This window comes from Anguilla anguilla, chromosome 4 (genome assembly GCF_013347855.1).
Source record: "Anguilla anguilla isolate fAngAng1 chromosome 4, fAngAng1.pri, whole genome shotgun sequence".
Classification (NCBI taxonomy): domain Eukaryota; kingdom Metazoa; phylum Chordata; class Actinopteri; order Anguilliformes; family Anguillidae; genus Anguilla; species Anguilla anguilla.
The window spans coordinates 3458833-3482525 of record NC_049204.1 but is presented as its reverse complement, the minus strand read 5'-3'; the positions used below and the strand labels follow the sequence as shown (position 1 = coordinate 3482525).

At 50.8% G+C, this 23693-nt stretch overlaps 1 protein-coding gene across 2 annotated transcripts in view; it reads right to left on the bottom strand.

Annotated features, from left to right (window-relative positions):
- Positions 1 to 3772: 3772 nt before the first annotated feature.
- kdm4b (lysine (K)-specific demethylase 4B) overlaps positions 3773 to 23693 on the bottom strand; it is a 77336-nt gene continuing 57415 nt past the window's right edge. For both annotated transcript variants that reach the window (XM_035415558.1, XM_035415559.1), the window contains exons 15-22: positions 19220 to 19296; positions 18512 to 18567; positions 15864 to 15972; positions 10839 to 11027; positions 10011 to 10178; positions 9490 to 9609; positions 5842 to 5934; positions 3773 to 4650 (exon numbers count right to left, since the gene is read on the bottom strand). In XM_035415558.1, the coding sequence (XP_035271449.1) occupies positions 4114 to 4650; positions 5842 to 5934; positions 9490 to 9609; positions 10011 to 10178; positions 10839 to 11027; positions 15864 to 15972; positions 18512 to 18567; positions 19220 to 19296 (1349 nt within the window). In that variant the 3' untranslated portion in view covers positions 3773 to 4113. The remainder of the gene's footprint in view (positions 4651 to 5841; positions 5935 to 9489; positions 9610 to 10010; positions 10179 to 10838; positions 11028 to 15863; positions 15973 to 18511; positions 18568 to 19219; positions 19297 to 23693) is intronic.

The following is a 23693-nucleotide window of genomic DNA, read 5'->3' as shown; positions in this document are numbered from 1 at the left end:
CACATCATCCCGCTCGGGCCCAGCGCTCCGATCAGCACATCTGCCTCACGCACACATCAGGGATTAATACACACCCTCACGAGCAGCTCACACAACCCGCCAATTACACACTGCGCACACACACAAACCACACGCACAAAAACCACACTCGCACACCTCACACACACACACACACACACACTCTCACAAACCTCACACACACACACACTCTCACAAACCTCACACACACACAAGCTGCCACTCACGTACTGCGCACACACACAAACCACATGCACAAAAACCACTCACACACACACTCACAAACCTCACACACACACACTCTTACAAACCTCACACACACACACTTACACACTCTCACAAACCTCACACACACACACACTCACAAACCTCACACACACACACAACCTGCCACACACGTACTGCGCACACACACAAACCATATGCACAAAAACCACTCACAAACCTCACACACACACACACACACTCTTACAAACCTCACACACACAACCCGCCACTCGCATACCGGAAACACACACTCACAAACCACACGCACAAAAACCACACTCACAAACCTCACACACACACTCACACGCACACACACACACACACACACACACAACCCACCACACTCGTGTACCGCACACAAACCTCACACACACACAACCTGCCACTCACATATCACACTCACAAGCCATACACACACAAACCGCACACCCACAAGCCATACACACACAAAACCGCACACCCACAAGCCATACACACACAAAACCGCACACCAACAAGCCATACACACACAAACCGCACACCCACAAGCCATACACACACAAACCGCACACCCACAAGCCATACACACACAAACCGCACTCACAAATCTCATTCATGAAAAAACAGCTAAATACAAAAGCAAAAAATGAAACGGTGGGAAAGGAAGGCAAGAGTCTTTAAGAGTGGCTACAGCTTGTTTTTTTAGCCTGGTTCAGACACATACACGAGCAGAGGGTCTTTTTTCAACTTGCCAACACCCATCAGACTCATTCATTCTACAGACTTTTTGACACAACTGAACGCAAAAAAAAGTGAACCACAGAATATCAATATCACATCCACAGCAGTAATAATTTCCCATGAAGGGAATCAATTAATTCAGAGTCTGTTAATTTCTGATAGTTCGCTACTGAATTACATTTCATACATTCAAATTTTAAAGCACAGACAATTGCACACATTATTAATATGAATAAAAAATCTATGACTTGATCTAAAGAGGGGAGACAGAGGTATCGTGCTGACACAGATTTATTTCACAAGCCCATGTGTCCGACAGATTATGACAAGAAAAACAAAAAAAATCATAAAACATTACTCCAAACACCTGGCTTCACATTTTAATAGCATTTTTGTACTTTATTCTGCATTGAGTAACATTTATAAACATCATAATGGTGTCGGTTCCCGTGGTTGGCTTGTCCCTTGTACGGTTACAAAAGTTATTGCAAATCAGTAAGAATCCCAGTCAAAATAAAAAAAACATCAATAGTAAACGGCCAGCTTCAAACTTCCCCATCAACACAGTAGACCCCTAAAGAAAAAGGTTTCAAATCATGATTTTAAAAAAAAACAGAAATAACAGCTTCAATATTTGGAGTCTTAATTCATTGGGGGGAAAAGTAAAGCCATTGTGTGAACATGATAAATAAGTTGTGGTGTCCAATGAAATTATGAGGAATTCTTCCTGCCCTTGACATCATTTTTCTGTGTGATATTTTTTCCACTTTTTTTTTCTTTTTTACCTCACAACCAAATGTCGTTATTCAGTGGAGAGACACCAGACACCGAGCATCACAAAAAACAGAACAAATCCAGGAGTCACAAAATACATCGCCCCCAGCTACATCCCCCCACCTCCCCGCCCCCCCTTTCCGTGAGAGGGGTGCAAACACAGGTTAACTGGCCCCCTGATAATGGCACCTCAATATTTTTTTCATATTCTTTTTTCATTTTTCAAACTCTTTAAACATCTGCATGCACACATCGGCACTGTTAAAGCGCTAACACAAGCTAGCACCAGTGACAGAATCCACCAGAAACTGTGCCCCTGGACTCCTAACATCGAAAGGTTTTGTCTCTCTACTCTGGCTTCCAGAACATTCCGTGGGTGATGCACCTTCAGAAAATTCATTAAAGGGGGGGGGGGGGGGGGGGATGGGGGGGGGGGGGTGTAGTGACCTAGTGCCCAAGTGCAACACTGTGGCAACAGATGCTCAGCAGGGCAACAGGGACACCTGCTGCCAACTGGAACCTTTCGTAGTTACGAAAGAGGTCGAGCGGAACGAATACAGACCCTCCCAATTCCGCCTCTTCCACTTCCTGTTCCTGTTTCATGGCAGCCATTTTGGGAGGGGGTAATGCACTCCACTCACAATGACATCCTCTTGCCTCAAAGAGTGAATTTCTAAGGCCAGGCTGGCGGAAACGCTTCCCCCCCGACTCCCCCACGGAGTTCAATCGTCCCATTATGCCAAAGTCAAACCCAGTGGGACAGGGAGAGGAAGGGGGGTGGGGGGTGTTTTAGGGAGGGGGTGAGAGGGGGGGGGGCTCTGAGCCTAGTCTCCGAGGGTACAGCCAAGGAGAAAAAGAAGTGCTCTCTACATGATCAGGCAGAAAATTAGAAATAAAAATAAAAACCCAAAAAACGTGACACGTTCTGTCTCAATCGCATTCGTATGTTATAGATATCTATAATTGCTGGTGCTCACACAGGAATGCCATCTCTCTTAGTTATCACAGCATACCACAGAAAAAAAAGTAACAAGGCTAGTATACTATTGACAAAATGGCGGCCAATTCATACAAAAAAAAAGCCAAAAAATAAAAAAAAAACCCAGCTTCAATATGTACAGCTGATCTACGGGATGCAGGTTCTCAGTAGTCAAGGGTCTCCTTAGCACCTAGCACGGCTCACATTTAAATGTCCTTTATATCGTCATTTAAAACTTTAGCTGTATAATAGAATACTCGTGTCAAAAGTTTCTAAATACAAATGTCCCATCTATTCTAAACCAGGCTCGTCTCGAACTTTGTGAAATTGTTTCTTTTTCTGTTTTTTGTTTTTTTACAGAGCTTCACAAAATATCTTTTTTAAAAATAAAAAATAAAATAAAAAAAGACAGACGAAAGTGGAATCAGGATATAACATCAAATTTCTACTTTTACAAAGAGTGCTACAATACAGTACCAGATTCAGATCTGGGCAGGGAAACATGTTAATTAACTGCCTAGTGTATATAGTTAATACAAGTAAAACATGAAAACACACCCATAACTACATTATTAACACAGAATGTTCACACAACTCAATGCTCCTACTGACAAAACTACAAGAAAGTATACAACCCTTTTTGCATTAACCAACTTTTTTTTTCTTTGTACAAATATTTAATGCATAAGGAAGTTAAGATATTTAAATACTTGTTTTGACCCTTGACCCCCACCCACCAACCCACCCACCCCCAAGTCCGTGGTTCTGCGGTGTCCCACACATAAAAGAAAACTTTATTTTCTGAAACTGTACACAGACGCGTGAATTGTCCACCTGGTTTAATGCTGCTTGTTTTCGGCTTGTTTTAGAAAAATAGTTATAGCTGGTTAAATTAACAAAAAATAAATCTGTTTTTGTATAACTGTTAGTGAAAGGGAGAGAGGAGAGGACAGAGAGAGAGACAGAGATGGGAAAAGAGAGGTACGGTGTTGATGCTTGGAGACCCCCCCCCCCCCCCCCCCCCCCCGTGTGGACAGCTCGTTACAGGTACAGGCATGCAGGTGAGACTCAGGTAAGACGAAACCCTTCCCGCCTCTTCCGCCACTGTCCCGGGAGCGCACGACCGACGACAGCCATGGGGTGATAAAAAATAAAAATAATAACAATAATGATATTTTTTTTTAAAAAACAAAAAAAAAAACTATAAACCATGCAACCCTGCCGGACGAACTCTTTGTGTTGAATGAGCACCAGTTTACCCCCTCCCCTGGGTACGGGGAGGGGGACGTGTGTGGGGGGGGGGGGGTAGGGGAGCTGCTGTCCGTCAAACCGAAACGCCGAACACTGGCTGGTCTCTAATACGCGGGGCCGGCGCCCCCCTCCTGGGGGTAGTGGGCCTGGAGCAGGGACTCCATGTAGGAGATGTAGTTGCTGCTGTGGGAGAAGGGCTCGGGGGGGTCCCGGGACAGGGCGGGGGGGTGGGGTGCGCTGCCGCCGGGGTAGGGGGCGAGGGAGGGGTGCAGGGCGCCGTTGGTGGGGGGCTGGGTGGGGACGGGGAAGGGGGCGTGGCTGTGGTGGGGGGCGGGGTTGGGGGCGTGGCTCAGGTGGGGGGCAGAGGTGGGGGTGTGGCTGAGGTGGGGGGCGGGGGCGGGGGCGGGGCAGGGCTCGATGGGGGCGGTGGGGGTAAGTGAAGGCTCATGGGCGCCGTTGGGGGCAGCGGAATGGGGCGCTCTCATCGCTGCCGAGGCTGAGGGGGGGGACGCAGGATCCTGGGGCGGGACGGGGCCAGTGGACGCCGGCGGGGGGGGCGGCGTGGGCAGGCGGGGGCGTTTGGGGGCTTGGGGCTCATCTCCAGAGGGAACGCCGTCCTGATGGCCCACAGCCGCCAGAGACTGAGAGAGGAGAGAGAGGAAACGGGCTTCAGACACAGGCTGAACACGAGCCTAACTCTCCCCCGCACACACACACACACACACACACACACACACACAGCTCCCCCCCCACACACACACACACACACACACAGCCCCAACCCCCCCCGTACACACACACACATACACACAGCTCCCGCCCCCCACACACACACAGACACACACAGCTCTCACCTCCCCTTCCCGTACACACACAGGCACCCCTCCGCCCCCCCACTCCCCAACAGAAAACAGACACCAGTGAGAAACCCCCCCCCCACTCCACTGCCCTCTTCACTGTTCCCTTCAACAGCAGCGACTCCTGTGGCTACTCTCTCTGAGCACTGGCGAGCTGCTCAATGTGGCTGCTTCTGCTGGCAGAAACGTTCTGAATAACCGCCACCATTTAAGACCAGCCTCACTATTCCACTTCCTACGAGACGGAAACGTCAAAACAAATCCACGATCACAGAGAGCGTTCGCCCGGATTCCCCAACACTTCTGGCACATCCGAATAATGCATATGCATATGTGAAATGAATATTTCAGCGTTTGAATTTTAAACCGCCTAATTCAGGGACTGAGAAGGAGGAGGTAAGACGATAAAGCACAGAGCTCAACAGGTGATTGGAGGAGTGCAGATCCATCAGTGCTTGTGCAACAGTGCTGGAATGCTATGCTAACTACTGGAATGCTATGCTAACCGCTGGACTGCTATGCTAACTGCTGGAATGCTATGCTAACTGCTGGACTGCTATGCTAACTGCTGGACTGTTATGCTAACTGCTGGAATGCTATGCTAACCGCTGGAGTGCTATGCTAACTGCTGGAATGCTATGCTAACAGCTAGAATGCTATGCTAACAGCTGGAATGCTATGCTAACAGCTAGAATGCTATGCTAACCGCTAAATTTTTTAATAATGCGTTTTCTTGCATGACCAAACAGCTTTTCATATTTTATCCCTCATTAAAACTTGAAAACTTACTGAAATTCAGTAAATGATTCACTAAAATGCAGTGGAAATAAATACGACTGGTTAAAAATGGTAGCGGTGGCTATTATATGGATTTACAACAAACCCAAATACCCTCTGCCCCGCCCATGTCCCGTCCCTGCCCTGCCCATGCCCCGCCCACATTTTTTACACTTCTCCAAGGCCCTGTAGACTCACCAGACGAGACTTCACCCTCTTGGGAAGCTCCTGTTCCAGTGTGTGGATCTCTGTGCGTTTAAGAGTCATCTGAGACTTATCCTCAAACTCCACCTACAAGAGAAAAAAAGGTGTGTGTTTTATAAGGGTCATACTCCACATAAGGAACACACCTGTGTTTATAAGGGTCATACTCCACATGAGAAACACACCTGTGTTTATAAGGGCCAGACTCCACATGAGAAACACACCTGTGTTTATAAGGGTCAGAGACTCCACATAAGCAACACACCTGTGTTCATAAGGGCCAGACTCCACATAGGAAACACACCTGTGTTTATAAGGGCCAGACTCCACATAAGACAGAGAGATTTATGATAAGGGCAATCTGGACACACCCTGAAACCCCACCCACAAGACAAGTATACGTGTGTTAATAAGGGGCACACTCTGTAAGACACAGACATACAAGCGTTGACATACAAGGGTAGTGTGGGACCTCTCCACAAACACAACTTAAGGGAGAGGTGCACAGGTGTCATAAGCCCTGCTGGTGAGTCGCTCCACAATACGGTTTTCTTGAGCAGTCAGGAAGAGGCACCTCCTGAGTATTCCTGTTCACAGAGGGAGAGAGAGCTGCGTGTCCTGCAGGGAGTCGGCTAATTCAAGCGGCAATGACTGCTCCGCCCTCATTCGGGGGGCCGAAAATAGAAACACAGAGCGATTGATCCACAGTTTTGTACAGGCAAACAGACGGACGGACGGACAGACTGTGGAAGCTGACAGACTGATCAGAAATAGCAACAGAGGCGAAGAGTTTGAGAGCAGCACAAGACAGGAAAATCTCACTCACTCACTCACTCACTCACTCACTCACTCACTCACTCACTCACTCACTCACTCACTCACTCACTCACTCACTCACTCACTCACTCACCCACTCACCCACCCACCCACCCACCCACTCCACCCACCACCCACCCACCACCTCACCCACCCACCACCCACCCACCCACCCTGAAGCAACCTCCCCTTCGATCTCTCCCTCCTTCTCTCTATTAGTCTCTCCTTCCTTCCTTCCTTCCTTCCTTCCCTCTGTCCCTCACCCTCACACCCTGGCTCATTATTAGAGGCACCCGGAGGGGTGTCTTGGGGAGCAGAGTGTTTTTGACTTGGGGGTGACGGGGGGAAGGTTAGGGGTGGGGGCGGGGGGGGCGCTACCGGTGAGCGCCGCGGAAAACAAGTGATTAGTGGCACAGGTGCTGCTGGAGGAGAGGAGGCGCTCATTAGCATGGAGACGCAGGACCTATTCTGGGAGACGAGGGGAGAATACAAGGTCACACACACACACGCACGTACACACACACACACACACACACACATACACATACACACACACACACACACATGAACACACACACCCACACACACATACACACACACACACATACACACGCACATGAACACACACACCCACACACACATACACACACACACACACACACACGCACACAGACACACACACACACACACACATGCACACATGCTCTCACACACACAAACACACAAACACACACACACACACACGTACACACACACACACACACATGTACACACACGCACACACATGTACACACACATGCACACACACACACACACACACACACGAGTGGGCTCTCTGAATGCTAATACCATCAAGCCTTCTATACCAAAGCCAAAAGAAGTTAAAAATAAAACTAATTAAAATTTGAAACAGCAAAACCATAGAGTAAGGTAACAGACTTCAGTGTGAGTGTCTGCTAGTGTCTAGAAAAGTGTGGATCACACTAGCTCGGTCTGCCACTTTTTAAAGACTCTGCTTTTATAGAAACTCTATATGTTCCTTTAAAATAAGTGGTTACTCGTTTCAACTTCAACTTCATGCACTTTATGTAACTTTATTAGGTCTGTTCAGTTTTCTCTTGCTGAATTTCCATTCCCTTTTCCCCCCTATTTCTCTTCAGAGCGAAACCCCCAAGTTTTTGGCTCCAAACTTATTCTAGTTTGTTATTAATGCAGTAATGATTGCTGTTATTATTGTTATCGTTATTGTGGTAATGACTGTTATTACTGTTGTTGTAGTAATTATTATTATTGCTGTTGTTGTAATGATTGTTATTATTGTTGTTGTAATGACTGTTATTATTTTTATCGTTGTAATGATTGCAGACCTGGGTCAAATACTTATTTGCTTTGGATTCAAATACTTTTCTACGCTTTACTGATCTTGTCTGGTGTATTGAGCCAATGAAATAGTCTCAAAAATTGCAAACCCGGCCCTTTCTGGTCACATTGGCAGGCTCAATTGCACCAGGCAAGATCAACAGAGCACAGAAAAGTATTCGGATCCAAAACAAAATTGTATTTGACCCAGGTCTGAATGATTGTTATTACCGTTGTAATGACTGTTATTATTGGTACCGATCTAATGATTGTTATTACTATTGTAAAGTGTTGGTGCAGAGGGAGCAGAACGGCTGTTCAGTGAGCTGCCGATTCTGATTGGCTCAGCAGCCCGACTCAGGACAGCGTGTGAGGAGTGCACGGAACGAACCGCGGGAGAGAATGATGACCCCCCCCCGCCCCGCCCCCCCGCACTCTCTCTCAGATTAACAGATTTGGCAGCGCCTCTGTGAGTTGTGGTCCCCCCCCCCACCGCCCCCCCCACCGCAGAACGAGGTCCCCCCGGCTCCCCGAATTTACCCCTCGTAAGCAGAGCGCTGAACGCTTCGTAAATCCCCCGCCCCCAGGCCCGCGCTGGAGGCGTATATCTCCATGACGACCGCGCGTAACTTACTACCCCGACGCACCGCCGCGGCCGGCCGTAATCTCACAAGTGCGGCCATCTTTCTTTCTGAAATGGAAGTGAAACGGCGGGGCGAGAAGCCGGGGGGGGGGGGGGTCTGAGAGCGCCTCTCACGTGGGACGCGACACACGGAAGGAAAACTCCGCAGCGTTCCGTGACCACCGTCCAAACACAGGGGGGTGTTCAGGGGGGCGTTTCTCAAAGCAGGATTACTGAGTCGGCTGGATGACTGCGCTGAGTAAAACCTGGAAGAGCTCTTTTTTTACTTCAGTCCATGTTCCAGATTTGGGAGGGTTCCGGGTTTTACTCAGTGCTGTTACTCCAGCTACCTCAGTAATCCTGCTTTGTGAAACAGGTGTGTTCAGGTGTGTTTGACCGTAGGACCAGACTAGCAGTGCTCAGAACAGGTGTGTTTCAGGTGTGTTTGACTGTAGGACCAGACTTGCAGTGCTCAGAACAGGTGTGTTTCAGGTGTGTTTGACTGTAGGACCAGACTAGCAGTGCTCAGAAACACGTGTGTTCAGGTGTTTGACCGTAGGACCAGACTAGCAGTGCTCAGAACAGGTGTGTTCAGGTACGTTTGACTGTAGGACCAGACTAGCAGTGCTCTGACCAGGTGTGTTCAGGTGTGTTTGACCGTAGGACCAGACTAGCAGTGCTCAGAACAGGTGTGTTCAGGTGCGTTTGACTGTAGGACCAGACTAGCAGTGCTCTGACCAGGTGTGTTTGAGGTGCCTTGCCTTGGGCCACACGAGCAGGACCCCTGGGTTAGAGATGGGTGTGTGGGGGGGTGGGGGGGTGGGGGGAAGCGGGCGCACCCTGACCTGGAAGTGCTTGTGCAGGTGTTCCCTGACGAATGAGGCGTTGACCACTTTGCCGTCCTGCGAGTACACCAGGATGACCTCGCCAGCCTCCGGGGGCCCCTGGAGCAGGCAGTCCTGGCTCTGACGGACAGAGGGACGGAAAGTCAGACGAACAGATTGGGGGGGGGGGGGGGGGAGAACAAAACACAAATGACCCCGACCGCACTTCAGTCAATCAATCCAGTAACTTCTCGTCCAATCAATCAATCACCCAACCAACCAATCGGCCAATCAATAAACTAATTACCCTGGCAGCCACTCAACCAATCACCAAGGCCAACTGATCAATCAACTAGCTAATCAAATCAACCAAGCACAAGCAGCCAGCCAATCAGTCAATCACTCGCTCAACCAACGACCTACCATTCAAGCCATCAACGCTCAAAAAAATCAAGTAATCAGCCTCTGTTTTTGGGGGGGTTTTTTTGGGTTGTCCCGCGGTGCAAAACGAACGGCGTGTAAAAGCCGACAGCAGCGCTCACCACCACGTTCTCGGGATAGAGGTTGTCGCAGTAGGAGCCGTCGTCGAAGTTGACCTCGTAGAAGGTCTGCGTCGCCATGCCGATGAGGGTGCAGTGGTAGTGCCAGCCGTCCCGGTTCCGACCGATCACCCGCTGGCCAATCGAGAGCTCCCGCGACCCCGGCCGCGCCTAGGAGACCAAGGGAGGGCGGGGCCCGGTCGTTACCACGGTGCTCTGTCGCCTTTCGTTAAAGTGTGGAGAACTGTCCAGTATCTCTAGAGCGGGGGCTGCCCCAACCCTGTTCCTGAAGATCTGCCATCCTGTAGGGTTTCACTCCAACCATGATTTGGCACACCTGGCCCTAATAATTAACAGCTCAACAAAGATCTCTAGCTGTTGAATGAGGTGTGGCTTTGTTAGGGCTGGAGTGAAAACCTACAGGACGGTAGATCTACAGAAACATGGTTGGGCAGCCCTCCTTCAGAGTCATCCTCGACCACAGCTACAAGCAGAACTGGCTTTAAATACTCTCATATACCTTAATCCCTTCAGGCACAAGTGAAAGTCCTACAGATCATTGACACTTTTTAAAAGCAATTTATTCTCCAGTAATATTCAGAACAAAAAAAAAAACAATTTGTGATTTTACTTTTTTTGTCAAGGAGATGCTTGACTGAATATTCTCTTGGATCTGCAGGAGTTTGTTCAGATTTTACAGACTTCGAGTCTTTAAAGAGTTGAAATCATCTCAAACTTGCATTCGAGCCAGGTTTGGAAATGACCGGGGCACATTGTATCGCTTACCCCAACCCACACCTCTCTGTGCTGAAAGCAACTTCCCATACGTACCACTCTGTGATTGGTGGGCTTGTGCTTGAGGCAGGTGACGGACACCACGTAGGGCCAATCGGCGGGCTTCATGAGCACCCCGGCGATGTGCGCGCAGGTGACGTGGAAGGAGGTGGAGCAGTTCTCGAAGGAGCACTGGATGCACGCGCCACGGATCTCCTTCGTGTTCTTGTGGCAGTAAACGCACTTCTACAAAAAAAAAAACACAAAACACACACACATCTGCGTGTCAATGACAAGCTCACCTCCATCACTCTCCTCACACACACACACTCAGGGGGGTTCCTCCAAATGGTAAATGGACTGCATTTATATAGCGCTTTTATCCAAAGCGCTTTACAATTGATGCCTCTCATTCGCCAGAGCAGTTAGGGGTTAGGGGTTAGGTGTCTTGCTCAGGGACACTTCGACACGCCCAGGGCGGGGTTTGAACCGGCAACCCTCCGACTGCCAGACAATCGGTCTTACCTCCTGAACCATGTCACCCCCACTCCAGGTAAAATAACGACAGAACGGAAGAAAGTCCCGAGCAGACGACCACGCGCGTGAAGGCGTAGCTTAGCTCTCTAGGCGTAGCTTAGCTTAGCTCTCCCCTCAGCCTCGTCATACTGTGTCATTCCAGTCTACCTTCCTACCGCGACCATTACCGCCTGGACCGCTGCCCGTTACCGATGGGACCGGCACGGGTGGCGGATGCTACTGTCCAGTTCACCTGGGGTGAGTAATCTGCACGCAGGACGGTCCGCTCCCCTTTCAGCCAGCACTGCAGCCCTCCACTGCAAAAACGCTCCATTAATAACAACACCCAACTGCTCCATACCTTTTTTTTTGTGGGTGGGGGGGGGGGGGGGGTCAGGCATTTCGCAAATCTGTATCTGAAGCTGCCAATCACAAATCCATACCTATCGGCTTTTCCCCTCTTGACCCCACGACCCACGATTAGCGCTCGCGCTCATTAGCAAGGCGCTCACAGCCCCAGTCTTAACGCCGGGAGAGCGTGGGGAATATTCCGGAAACTTCAGACCAAACCCCTAACCGCCCCCCCCCCCCACGCCCCCCTCTCCCCCCCGCTGTCTTCTCTTTCAGTTTCCTACACCTGTTTCACATCCCTCAGTCAGTCTTATCTGATCCTCATCTCCCCCCCACACCCCTCCCATTTATTTTCTGTCCTTTTCCTCTCCCTCCCTCTCTCCCTCCCCCCCCCCTCCCCCCCCCGTTCTCTGACAGCCCGCGAAAAGCGCCGCGAGCCGCGCCGTGACCCGGGGAAATCAATAAAAAGAAAAAATCTTTATTAAATTGTCAATACTTCATTTTGCCCCCGGAGGGCGGGGGGGGGGGGGGGCGGAAATGTACAACAGCCCTCGCCATCGGCCCCCGCCGCGCTCAGACGCTTCACCCCCCCGCCGCGGCGGCTGATTTAATATTCGCGGACGGGAGAGTGATGGGACGGGCCTGCGGACGGGCGAAACAGATTTATTCACATTATTCCCTTATTTATTTCCGCCCGCTCTTTTTGTCCCTTTTCTTTTTTCTTTTTTTTTTTTTTTTTTTTGCAGACACCAGCGCTGCGGCCGTTCGGAGGCGAAAGGCTTCGACGCGTTGTTGAGCGGCTTTTGAAATGCCCGACAGCCGCCCCCCCCCACCCCTACCCCCCCCACTGCTCCTCCACTTTTAAAATACTGTTCCCCACCGCCGAGCAGATCTATCATCTATCGACCCATCGGCGCGATTCAGACTCGCTGAATGAGCGTTACTGTGCCAAGGTGATTTGGGGCGGGGCGGGGCGTGGCGGGGCGGGGGGGCCGCTTTGAGCGTTTGAGCCGCGAGGAGCCAGGAAGCTGCCCGTTTATCCGGGCTCTCTGAACCCCCTGCGGGGACAGCAGAGGTCTAAACGGTTTCCAGAGCGAGCACAATGATGTCCAGCCACCCAAAATGCGGCAGAGGGGGGGGGACCTTTCATGTTTCCGACCCCCTCTTCTAAATCCGCAGGCTCAGGCTGGACCCGCCAGCCCAGGGAGAGGAACGATCTCGCCCCACATCTACACCTCCTTTTGATAGATTATTCAAAAGCACCAGACACATTATTTGTGGGTCTGTGACTGTGACCAGTGACTGCGACAAAGAGCAGGACAGAGAGAGAGGGAGGGAGAGAGAAGGAATGGGGGGAGAGAGGGAGACAGAGGGAGGGGGAGAGAGAGAGAGGGAGGGAAAAAGAGCAGAATGAAGCCAGAGAAAAAGAGGGAGCGAGGGAGACGGGAAAAAGAGCGAGGGGATAGGGGGAAGGGGGAGAAGAAGGAAGAGAAAGACAAAGGAGAGAAAAAGAGAAGAGAGAAAGAAAGACGAGAGAAAGAGAAGGACAGAAAAAGAGAAGAGAGAGGAGATAAATAGAGGACAGAAAAACAGGAGGAGAGAGTGGAAGAGAGAGGACATAAATAGAGGACAGAAAAATAGGAGGAGAGGATGAAAGAGAGAGGAGAGAGAGAGAAGGACAGAAAAAGAGATGAGAAGGGAGAGAGAGGAGATAAATTGAGGATGAAAAACAGAGGAGAAAAGGGTGAAAGAGAGGAGAGAGAGGGAAAAAGAGGAGAGAAATAGAGGAGGACAGGAGAGGGTGAAAGAGAGAGGAGAGAGCGAGAAAAAGAAGGATAGAAAAAGAGGAGAGAAAGCGACAGGCTGTCTGCTGTAGCGCAGGGCAGTAATGGAGGATCGCTCCGGGCCTGCAGGATCAATGCAGCTCATTTAGCGCGGTGGGAAACCTCGCCTGATTACTCAGCCCTTCCACACCATTAATTATTCACTCGCCCCCCCCCAAAAACAGCGCTCGGCCGGGGGGCGGGGGGCACCACGGCACGCCTGGGGGGGGCGAGCGACGCCAGGGCATTAATAACAGCTTATCTATCTAACTGACATCTATCTGCAGTCACAAAACTTTCAAATTCAACCCAAGAAATCACACACTTGAACCTGATGGTTTCATGAGAGCACGGACCATAGAAGCCGTTTCAGTTTCTATTAATTCCTTCTTTTTTAAAATTTATTTAGCATCTTGCTTCCAGAACCATCTGAGAAGAAATTGCAGAGATGAAAATGACCAATTGAGCCCGTCTTACGACCAATACTGCCCTCTATGTGTCCATCCTAGTCTCTATGTGAACATACATACAAACGTCCTAGTATATACATGTACACATAACAAGCTTATATAACTCACTTAGCGTGCGTGTGTGCGTGTGTGCGTGTGTGTGTGTGTGTGTGTGTGTGTGTGTGTGACATAATCAGATTAATATTTTCATTGCTGAGTGCTCAGAGCTTCAGAGGAATCAGTGAAGGGAAAAATGCGTTTAAAAAATAAAGCTCCTAAGGCCTTGAAGCAACACAGGAATGAGTGTGGAACAGTGTTAGTGCTTACGCTCGCAAACCCAAACGCAGCCCCGAGTTTGTGTCCATCTTTGGCCTGACACACAGGTCCACAGCTGGGGCGTGGCCTCCTGTCTGTGAGCTACGGGAGAGGAAGACCCCCGCTCACAGACTCGGTTTAAAATCACACCTGACGGGACACCAACGCGTCTCGTCACACGGGCACACCCGTGCCGACCCGCCAGGGCGGGGACAGTCACCTGGGACAGGTGAACAGGAAGTGGAGCACATTACACAACCAGCGCCTGTCCCCCAAAGCGCGGTCATTCTGCTCGCACTCCTACAGCAGCCGACTGAACTGACTTCGGCTAAAAGCCGTTCATCCAAAGCGCACTTTTGTACATTACTTAGGATAAAAGCATCTGCTAAATAAATGTAATGTAGTGTAAAAGCACCTGCCAAACTGTAACTTCAGTAAATACTAGGAATATTTTATTCAAAATCTCTAATATATACAGTGACCCCAAAACACCAACCCCACTTCTTACTGTCCCCCTCTACTGCACTGTGCTCTATGGGGGGATAATCCAGTCACACTGGACCCCTCTTACACAAAACACAACAGAAACATTTGTTTATGAGGAAGCCACCATGAAAGAGACTGAGCGATTGGAAAAACGAAAACATTCATTCAAACTGAATGAACCCAAGCAGAAACGGCTCCCGTTGCCATGACGACGGTGCTAGCGGACGCGAGGAGCGCTGGGTTTCTGCGGAGAGGCCGGACCGCCTCGTACGCCTTCACACGGTACGCAGAACGCGTGGGTAACGGATTCCGAGCAGCGCTCTCGAACCGTGACCTCCGGGCCTCCGGGAAAACGGGTTCCGTTTCTCTTAATCAAAATGGACGACCGAGCAAAACGAAAGGAAACCGGGGAGTCTGGGTAAAATGGCTCCACCTCCACTGACCCCGAGCCTTCACTCGGGAAGCCGGCATTTCAGCGCTAGCTCGTTAGCGAGAGCACGCATCCAAACTGCGCGACCCGGGAGTCAGGAGTGCGGGCCTGTGAAGGGAGAGGGACAGGAAGGTAATCCACAGCCTAACGTCACCGCAAGCCGAATCCCCTCGAGCTTTAAAAGGACACAACCGGACAGGGGGGTCTGTCCCGCGTGTGACGGAACGGGACGGTCCAGCCCAGAGCAGGTCGACCGTCCCGACCCCCCCAGCAGGATAATGGTTTCGGAACTGTTTAAACTCCTCTGAAAAGCCCAAACAGCAGGTTCAATTCCAGGATGGGCGATTGCGGTTGTACCCTTTGATCAAGGTACTTAAACGGAACTGCTTCAGCAGTTTAGACATCCCCGCTTCGATCTGATTAAACAAATTCTGACCCGGGGCGGAACACTGCCAGCTACGCTACATTTCACACCCCGTGCCCTCAAATCAATCCCAAAATCCTCAGCGTCCCCGCCCCCCCCCCCCCCCCCCCACGACTGGACGCCACGCTGGCGGTTTATGTAGCGGCTGCTTCTCTCCGTTATGGCACACAGAACGCAGCGTTGTCTCCGCTCTCAGGGGGGCTAACCCGTTCTGGAAGCCAGTCCGGGTAAGAGCGTTTCCGCTAACTGCCCCCCCTCCCCCCTCCCCCAGAAGAAGAAAACGCTCACCAGACTCTTCCTCTTCTCCGGGATGGCGCTGACGTCCACCGGCTCGCGTTCGATGGCGTTGATGAAGCGGGCTTCGGGCACGGCGATGGCACAGATGACGTGTACCCACCTGGGCGGAGAGTCACACGGTAAAGGGGGGCGCCCAGAGAGACGAACTTCACTTACCGCCATACAGACAGAATACACACTGCTAGCTACAGAAGCGTCCGCACCAGATATACACAGCTAGCTACAGCTTACCTCCATAAAGACAGAATCCACACAGCTAGCTACAGAAGCGTCCGCACCAGATATACACAGCTAGCTACAGCTTACCGCCATAAAGACAGAATCCACACAGCTAGCTACAGCTAACTGTCATAAAGACAGAATACACACTGCTAGCTACAGCTAACCACCATAAAGACAGAATACACACTGCTAGCTACAGAAGCGTCCGCACCAGATATACACAGCTAGCTACAGCTTACCGCCATAAAGACAGAATCCACACAGCTAGCTACAGCTAACTGTCATAAAGACAGAATACACACTGCTAGCTACAGCTAACCTCCATAAAGACAAAATACACACTGCTAGCTACAGAAGCGTCCGCACCAGATATACACAGCTAGCTACAGCTTACCGCCATAAAGACAGAATCCACACAGCTAGCTACAGCTAACTGTCATAAAGACAGAATACACACTGCTAGCTACAGCTAACCACCATAAAGACAGAATACACACTGCTAGCTACAGCTAACCTCCATAAAGACAGAATCCACACAGCTAGCTACAGAAGCGTCCGCACCAGATATACACAGCTAGCTACAGCTAACCGCCATAAAGACAGAATCCACACAGCTAGCTACAGCTAACTGTCATAAAGACAAAATACACACAGCTAGCTACAGCTAACCACCATAAAGACAGAAAACACACTGCTAGCTACAGCTAACCACCATAAAGACAGAATACACACAGCTAGCTACAGCTAACCATCATAAAGACAGAATACACACTGCTAGCTACAGCTAACTGTCATAAAGACAGAATACACACTGCTAGCTACAGCTAACCGCCATAAAGACAGAATACACACTGCTAGCTACAGCTAACCGCCATAGAGACAGAATACACACTGCCAGCTACAGCTAACCGCCATAAAGACAGAATACACACTGCTAGCTACAGCTAACCATCATAAAGACAGAATACACACTGCTAGCTACAGCTTACCACCATAAAGACAGAATACACACTGCTAGCTACAGCTAACCGTCATACAGACAGAATACACACGGCTAGCTACAGCTAACCTCCATAAAGACAGAATACACACACTGCCAGCTACAGCTAACCGTCATAAAGACAGAATACACACTGCTAGCTACAGAACCGTCCGCGCCAGATATACACAGCTAGCTACAGCTTACCACAGTAAAAACAGAAAACACACTGCTAACTACAGCTAACCACCATAAAGACAGAATACACACTGCTAGCTACAGCTAACCACCATAAAGACAGAATACACACTGCTAGCTACAGCTAACCACCATAAAGACAGAATACACACGGCTAGCTACAGCTAACCACCATAAAGACAGAATACACACACTGCCAGCTAAAGCTAACCGTCATAAAGGCAGAATACACACTGCTAGCTACAGCTAACTGTCATAAAGACAGAATACACACTGCTAGCTACAGTTAACTGTCATAAAGACAGAATACACACTGCTAGCTACAGCTAACTGTCATAAAGACAGAATACACACTGCTAGCTACAGCTAACCGTCATAAAGACAGAATACACACTGCTAGCTACAGCTAACCACCATAAAGACAGAATGCACACTGCTAGCTACAGCTAACCTCCATAAAGACAGAATACACACGGCTAGCTACAGCTAACCACCATAAAGACAGAATGCACACTGCTAGCTACAGCTAACCACCATAAAGACAGAATACACACAGATAGCTACAGCTAACCACCATAAAGACAGAATACACACTGCTAGCTACAGCTAACCACCATAAAGACAGAATACACACTGCTAGCTACAGCTTACCACCATACAGACAGAATACACACTGCTAGCTACAGCTAACCTCCATAAAGACAGAATACACACTGGCAGCTACAGCTAACCTCCATAAAGACAGAATACACACTGGCAGCTACAGCTAACCTCCATAAAGACAGAATACACACAGCTAGCTACAGTAGCATCCGCACCAGAGGTTTCATTACTGCATTAGTGCACACCGGTCAATCAACACACAAGCGAGTGACAGATGGTGCACTGCACTGATTGGTTGGTTCCGTTTCATTGCTACACTGAGAGAACTCTGAACATTTGCTATTGTTCTGGTTGTAGCTGATCTTTATATCGACACAGGACGATAGTGTAGAAAACAGAACACAATAGTGTAACAGCTTTGATTTTTCTGTATTAGAATTACTTTTTTAATGTAATCTTCATCTTTATTGTGTTTGTGTTCTTTGGAGATGGGTTCTGATACAGTAACTCTGATACAGTAACTCACTAGATTCTGAGCTCAAACTCATGAAAGTGAAATGGCTGCAGGTTAGCAGGGCTGCAGCACTGTGCTAAAGCTCTTTCCATAAAGGGAATCCAGGCATCTGAGGACACCAACCTTCCGTCTGTGGTCATCCTGAGCGCGCCTCCTCTTAAATTACACAAACAGCAATCCTGCAACAGAGCACAGGGCACAGGGGTTACACAGGAGTGACACAGGGCACAGGGGTGACACAGGGGTGACACAGGGCACAGGGGTTACACAGGGGATACACAGGGGTGACACAGGGCACAGGGGTTACACAGGGGATACACAGGGGTGACACAGGGCACAGAGGTTACACAGGGGATATACAGGGCACAGGGGTTACACAGGGGATACACAGGGCACAGGGGATACACAGGGGTGACACAGGGCACAGAGGTTACACAGGGGATACACAGGGGATACACGGGATACACAGGGGTGACAGAGGGCACAGGGGTAAGGGCAGGTGTGTGGGAGAGACCAGTCGCTGGTGAGAGCAGGTGTGTGGGGGAGAGACCAGTCGCTGGTGAGAGCAGGTGTGTGGGGGAGAGACCAGTCGCTGGTGAGAGCAGGTGTGTGGGGGAGAGACCAGTCGCTGGTGAGAGCAGGTGTGTGGGGGAGAGACCAGTCGCTGGTGAGAGCAGGTGTGTGGGGGAGAGACCAGTCGCTGGTGAGAGCAGGTGTGTGGGGGAGAGACCAGTCGCTGGTGAGAGCAGGTGTGTGGGGGAGAGACCAGTCGCTGATGAGAGCAAGCGTGTGGGAGAGAGCAGGCTGTGAGAGGGGGAGAGCAGCACTCACCACCGTCCAGGCCCCCGCGGCACACCTGGAGCAGGTCCAGGCCTCGTTCAGCCGGTCCGGCCTGACGCCGTAACAGCCTGAGAACACAGGGAGGTCAGAGGTCAAAGGTCAAACGCAAACTCTGACACTTTTAAATCTCAGTCGGCCATTTTTTCTCCTTGGCCTTTAAACACATTTAAGATCCTCGGAGTGTACTGTCCTTGCGTAATGTTTTGTTATCCCTGGCATCAGTTTTCATTTATTGAAGTTGTGCAGCACTTAGCTTAACGTCAGTTGTTTCTAAGCATGCGTTATAAATAAAGTTGACTCGACCGGACTTGACCTCCGCATCGAAACCGTGGCGCCTACGCTTGTTACCGCCAACAAAATGACAGACAAAAAAAAAACACAACAACAAGGCAGCGGAAGACGAGTCTGAGTGACATCAGCCCAGCCGGGGCGACGCGGGACGCGCAACGTGTGACACGTTACAGCGCGTTACGCGGCGAATTAAGCGATTAGAGCGCGGAGCCGCTAATGAGAGCGGGGCTTATTACGCGTGCACCGCACGCTCCACCTCCCGTTCCGTTATTACAGGAACACAAAGGGTCGCCCCGCGAGGGGAGGGGGAGGGGGGGAGCACCGTCTGAAATTAATCATCCCCCGACACGGCTCCTTAAGACAAAACATTTCAATTACTGCAGGAGAAACAATGCACACAAAAGAGAGGAAGAGAGAGGGGGGGGTGAGAAAAAGGAGATGTTGAGGCTGGGGGAGCAGGGTCTCTCTCTCTCTCTCTCTCTCTCTCTCTCTCTTCCCCCCTCTCTCCCCCTCTGTCTGTCTGTCTGTCTGTCTGTGGGAGTCAGGGACCCAGGGATGGGCAGCTCCTGTCTGGAGCCCTCATCAGAGAACCCGCACATGGGGGGTTGTGCTGCAACTGGCAACCCGCTGAGCATTCACCCTCCCGCAAGGGATGCAGTGTGGGGGTGTGTGTGTCTGTGTCTGTCTATATATGTGTGTATGTGTCTGTGTGTGTGCGCGCGCATGTCTGTGTGTGCGTGTGCGTATGTGTGTTTATGTACGTGTGTGTGTGTGTGTGTGTGTCTATATATGTGTGTATGTGTCTGTGTGTGTTTATGTACGTGTGTGTGTCTGTGCGTGCGTGCGTGCGAGTGTGCACACTTGAGTGTGTGTATGTGTGTGTGTGCGCACGCTTGAGTGTGTGTGTGTGTGTTTATATACGTGTGTGTGTGTGAATGTGCACGCTTGAGTGTGTTTATGTACGTGTGTGTGTGTGTCTGTGTGCCTCTGTGTGTGTGCGCACGTGTGTGTGTATGTGTGTTTATGTACGCGTGTGTGTGTGTGTGTCTGTGCGTGCGTGTCTGTGTTTGTGTGTCTCTGTTTTTTTCAGGCATCACTGTTTAAAACACCAGTAAAGCAGTTGAAAAGCGCCGGCCCCTCCAGCTCCCAAACACAGGCCCGCACTTCACTGCACCCAGGCCCAAATCTAATTAAAGGAGACACACACACACCGGACACTAACAAGCAGCCCGACGCCCCAGAGCTCCCCGCCGCTGGATGCACCGGACCCCAGCGAGAGCTAGTATACAAGGGGGAGGGGAGGCGGGAGCCAATCAGGGGAGGAAGTTTCCGGAACGCGCAGCGAAGACCGAATAAATAAATTAAATAAACTGGGGAAGCAGAAAGGAGGAGGTGAAGACTGGCACATCGGAGGATCTGAGAGTGTAAAGGAGGAGGTGAAGACTGGCACATCGGAGGATCTGAGAGTGTAAAGGAGGAGGTGAAGACTGGCACATCGGAGGATCTGAGAGTGGAAAGGAGGAGGTGAAGACTGGCACATCGGAGGATCTGAGAGTGGAAAGGAGGAGGTGAAGACTGGCACATCGGAGGATCTGAGAGTGTAAAGGAGGAGGTGAAGACTGGCACATCGGAGGATCTGAGGGTGGAAAGGAGGAGGTGAAGACTGGCACATCGGAGGATCTGAGAGGGGAAAGGAGGAGGCGAAGACTGGCACATCGGAGGATCTGAGAGTGGAGTAGCTGTTCTGTGTTTCTCATTCAGAACTACCGCCCGGTATCTCTCCTCCCTTTCCTATCCAAAACACTCGAACGTGCTGCATCTAACCAGCTCTCTGCTTTCTTCTCTGAGAACAACCTGCTTGATCCCCACCAGTCTGGCTTCAGGCCTGGCCACTCGACTGAGACTGCACTCCTCGGTCAGTGAGTCACTCCATGCCGCACGAGCAGCCTCCCTCTCCTCTGTCCTGATTCTTCTAGACCTCTCCGCTGCATTTGACACTGTGGACCACTCTACCCTCCTGTCCTCCCTGGCAGCAACAGGGATCCGCGGCACAGTCCTTGACTGGATTGAGTCCTACCTCTCTGACCGCTCCTCCCAGTTGCCTGGGCGGGTAAGGTATCACCACCCCGTCCCCTCACCACCGGAGTTCCCCAGGGCTCAGTCCTCGGTCCCCTTCTCTTCTCCTTGTACACCAGATCCCTTGGCCCTGTAATATCTGCCCATGGCTTGTCCTATCATTCCTATGCCGACGACACGCAACTCTTTCTCTCCTTCTCCCCATCGGACACACAGGTCCCTGCCCGCATCTCCGCTTGCCTGAGGGACATACAGAGCTGGATGGACAATCACCACCTGAAGCTCAACCCGGGAAAGACGGAGCTAATCTTTATTCCTGCTCTATCCTCTCCCCTCCTCGACTTTTCCATTTCCTTAGGGGACACCGTAGTGACATCATCACCCTGCGCCAAGAATCTCGGAGTGATGATGGACAACAGGCTGTCCCTCTCCAACAACATTGCAGCAGTAACCCGGGCATGCAGATTTTTCCTATACAACATCCGCAGAATCCGCCCCTTTCTCACCACCTACTCAACCCAGCTCCTTGTCCAAGCAATGGTTCTATCCCGCCTGGACTACTGCAACTCTCTTCTGGCTGGACTACCGGCATCTGCCACCAGACCCCTGCAGCTCATTCAGAATGCTGCGGCTCGTCTGGTCTTCAACCTCCCCAGACACTCCCACGTAACTCCCCTGCTCACTACCCTCCACTGGCTGCCTGTTATAGCTCGCATTAAATTCAAAACATTGGTTCTAGCATACCAGGCAGTCAAGGGATCAGCCCCAGCATACCTTCACAAGATATTCAAACCCTACATGCCAGCCAGATCCCTCCGTTCTGCTACCTCAGGACGCCTAGCACCTCCCCCTCTTCGCACCTGCACTTCCAGAACACGTCTCCTGTCTGTTCTGGCCCCACGATGGTGGAATGACCTCCCTGTGGAGGTCAGAACAGCTGAGACTGTGACCCATTTCAAACGACGACTGAAGACCCACCTCTTCAGGCTGCACCTCTCCCCATCCCTCCCTTCCCCCCCTGTAAATGACTAAACTTAGGGTTGTAACTAGGCAGCTGTTTAATAGGTGACTTAGTTGATGCGCCAGTCTTAACGACTACTTGTATTTTTATTTATTTTTATTTTTCCATAGATTGCGTTGTTGCCGTTCTCGTTGTTAGTGTTAATCAGTTTAACCACCAGGGTCCAAGTTGAACTATGCGGTTGTTCCCTGTACTTGGACCGGTACTTCTCCCCAAGGGTTTCGTCATACTTGTTCCTGGTTATGGTTATACACTTTGTTGTACGTCGCTCTGGATAAGAGCGTCTGCCAAATGCCTGTAATGTAATGTGTTTCTGTGAAGGCCCAGGAGGGCAGGGGGTGGGGGTGACTGCGCCCAGGGAGGGCGGCAGGGAGACAGAACTCGGCTCCCGGGAGGAACTCTGGACTTGGATCAGTTTAGCCTTTTAGCACATGATGGATAAGGTTGTTAACTGGGCAGGAGAAAGCTGACCCTGGATCAGCACTCCTACTCTGAGAGGCTCAGTGAACAAGGACCAGTTTTTTCCTGTTACAGCTCATAACGGATATGGTCAGAGACACCCTGATCCCACATCAGCACTCGGCTACACTCCCTGAACGCATGCTCATGATGAGCCAATCGGTGGTGCGACACTCGGCTGCACTCCCTGAACGCATGCCCATGATGAGCCAATCGGTGGTGCAACACTTGACTACACTCCCTGAACGCATGCTCAGGATGAGCTGATCGGTGGTGCGACACTCGGCTGCACTCCCTGAATGCATGCTCATGGAAGAGCCAATCGGTGGTGCGGCACTCGGGTGCACTCCCTGGATGCATGCTCATGATGAGCCAATCGGTGGTGCGCCACTTGACTACACTCCCTGAACGCATGCTCAGGATGAGCTGATCGGTGGTGTGGCACTCGGCTGGACTCCCTGAATGCAGGCTCAGGACGAGCCAATCGGTGGTGCGGCACTCGGCTGCACTCCCTGAACGCCCTGCAAACTCTTCACTGTGGACGGGCTAATTGGCTACGCGGCTTAGACCGAGAGGGACACAGAAAATAAACACTGCCCCCCCCCCCCCCCCCGCTCT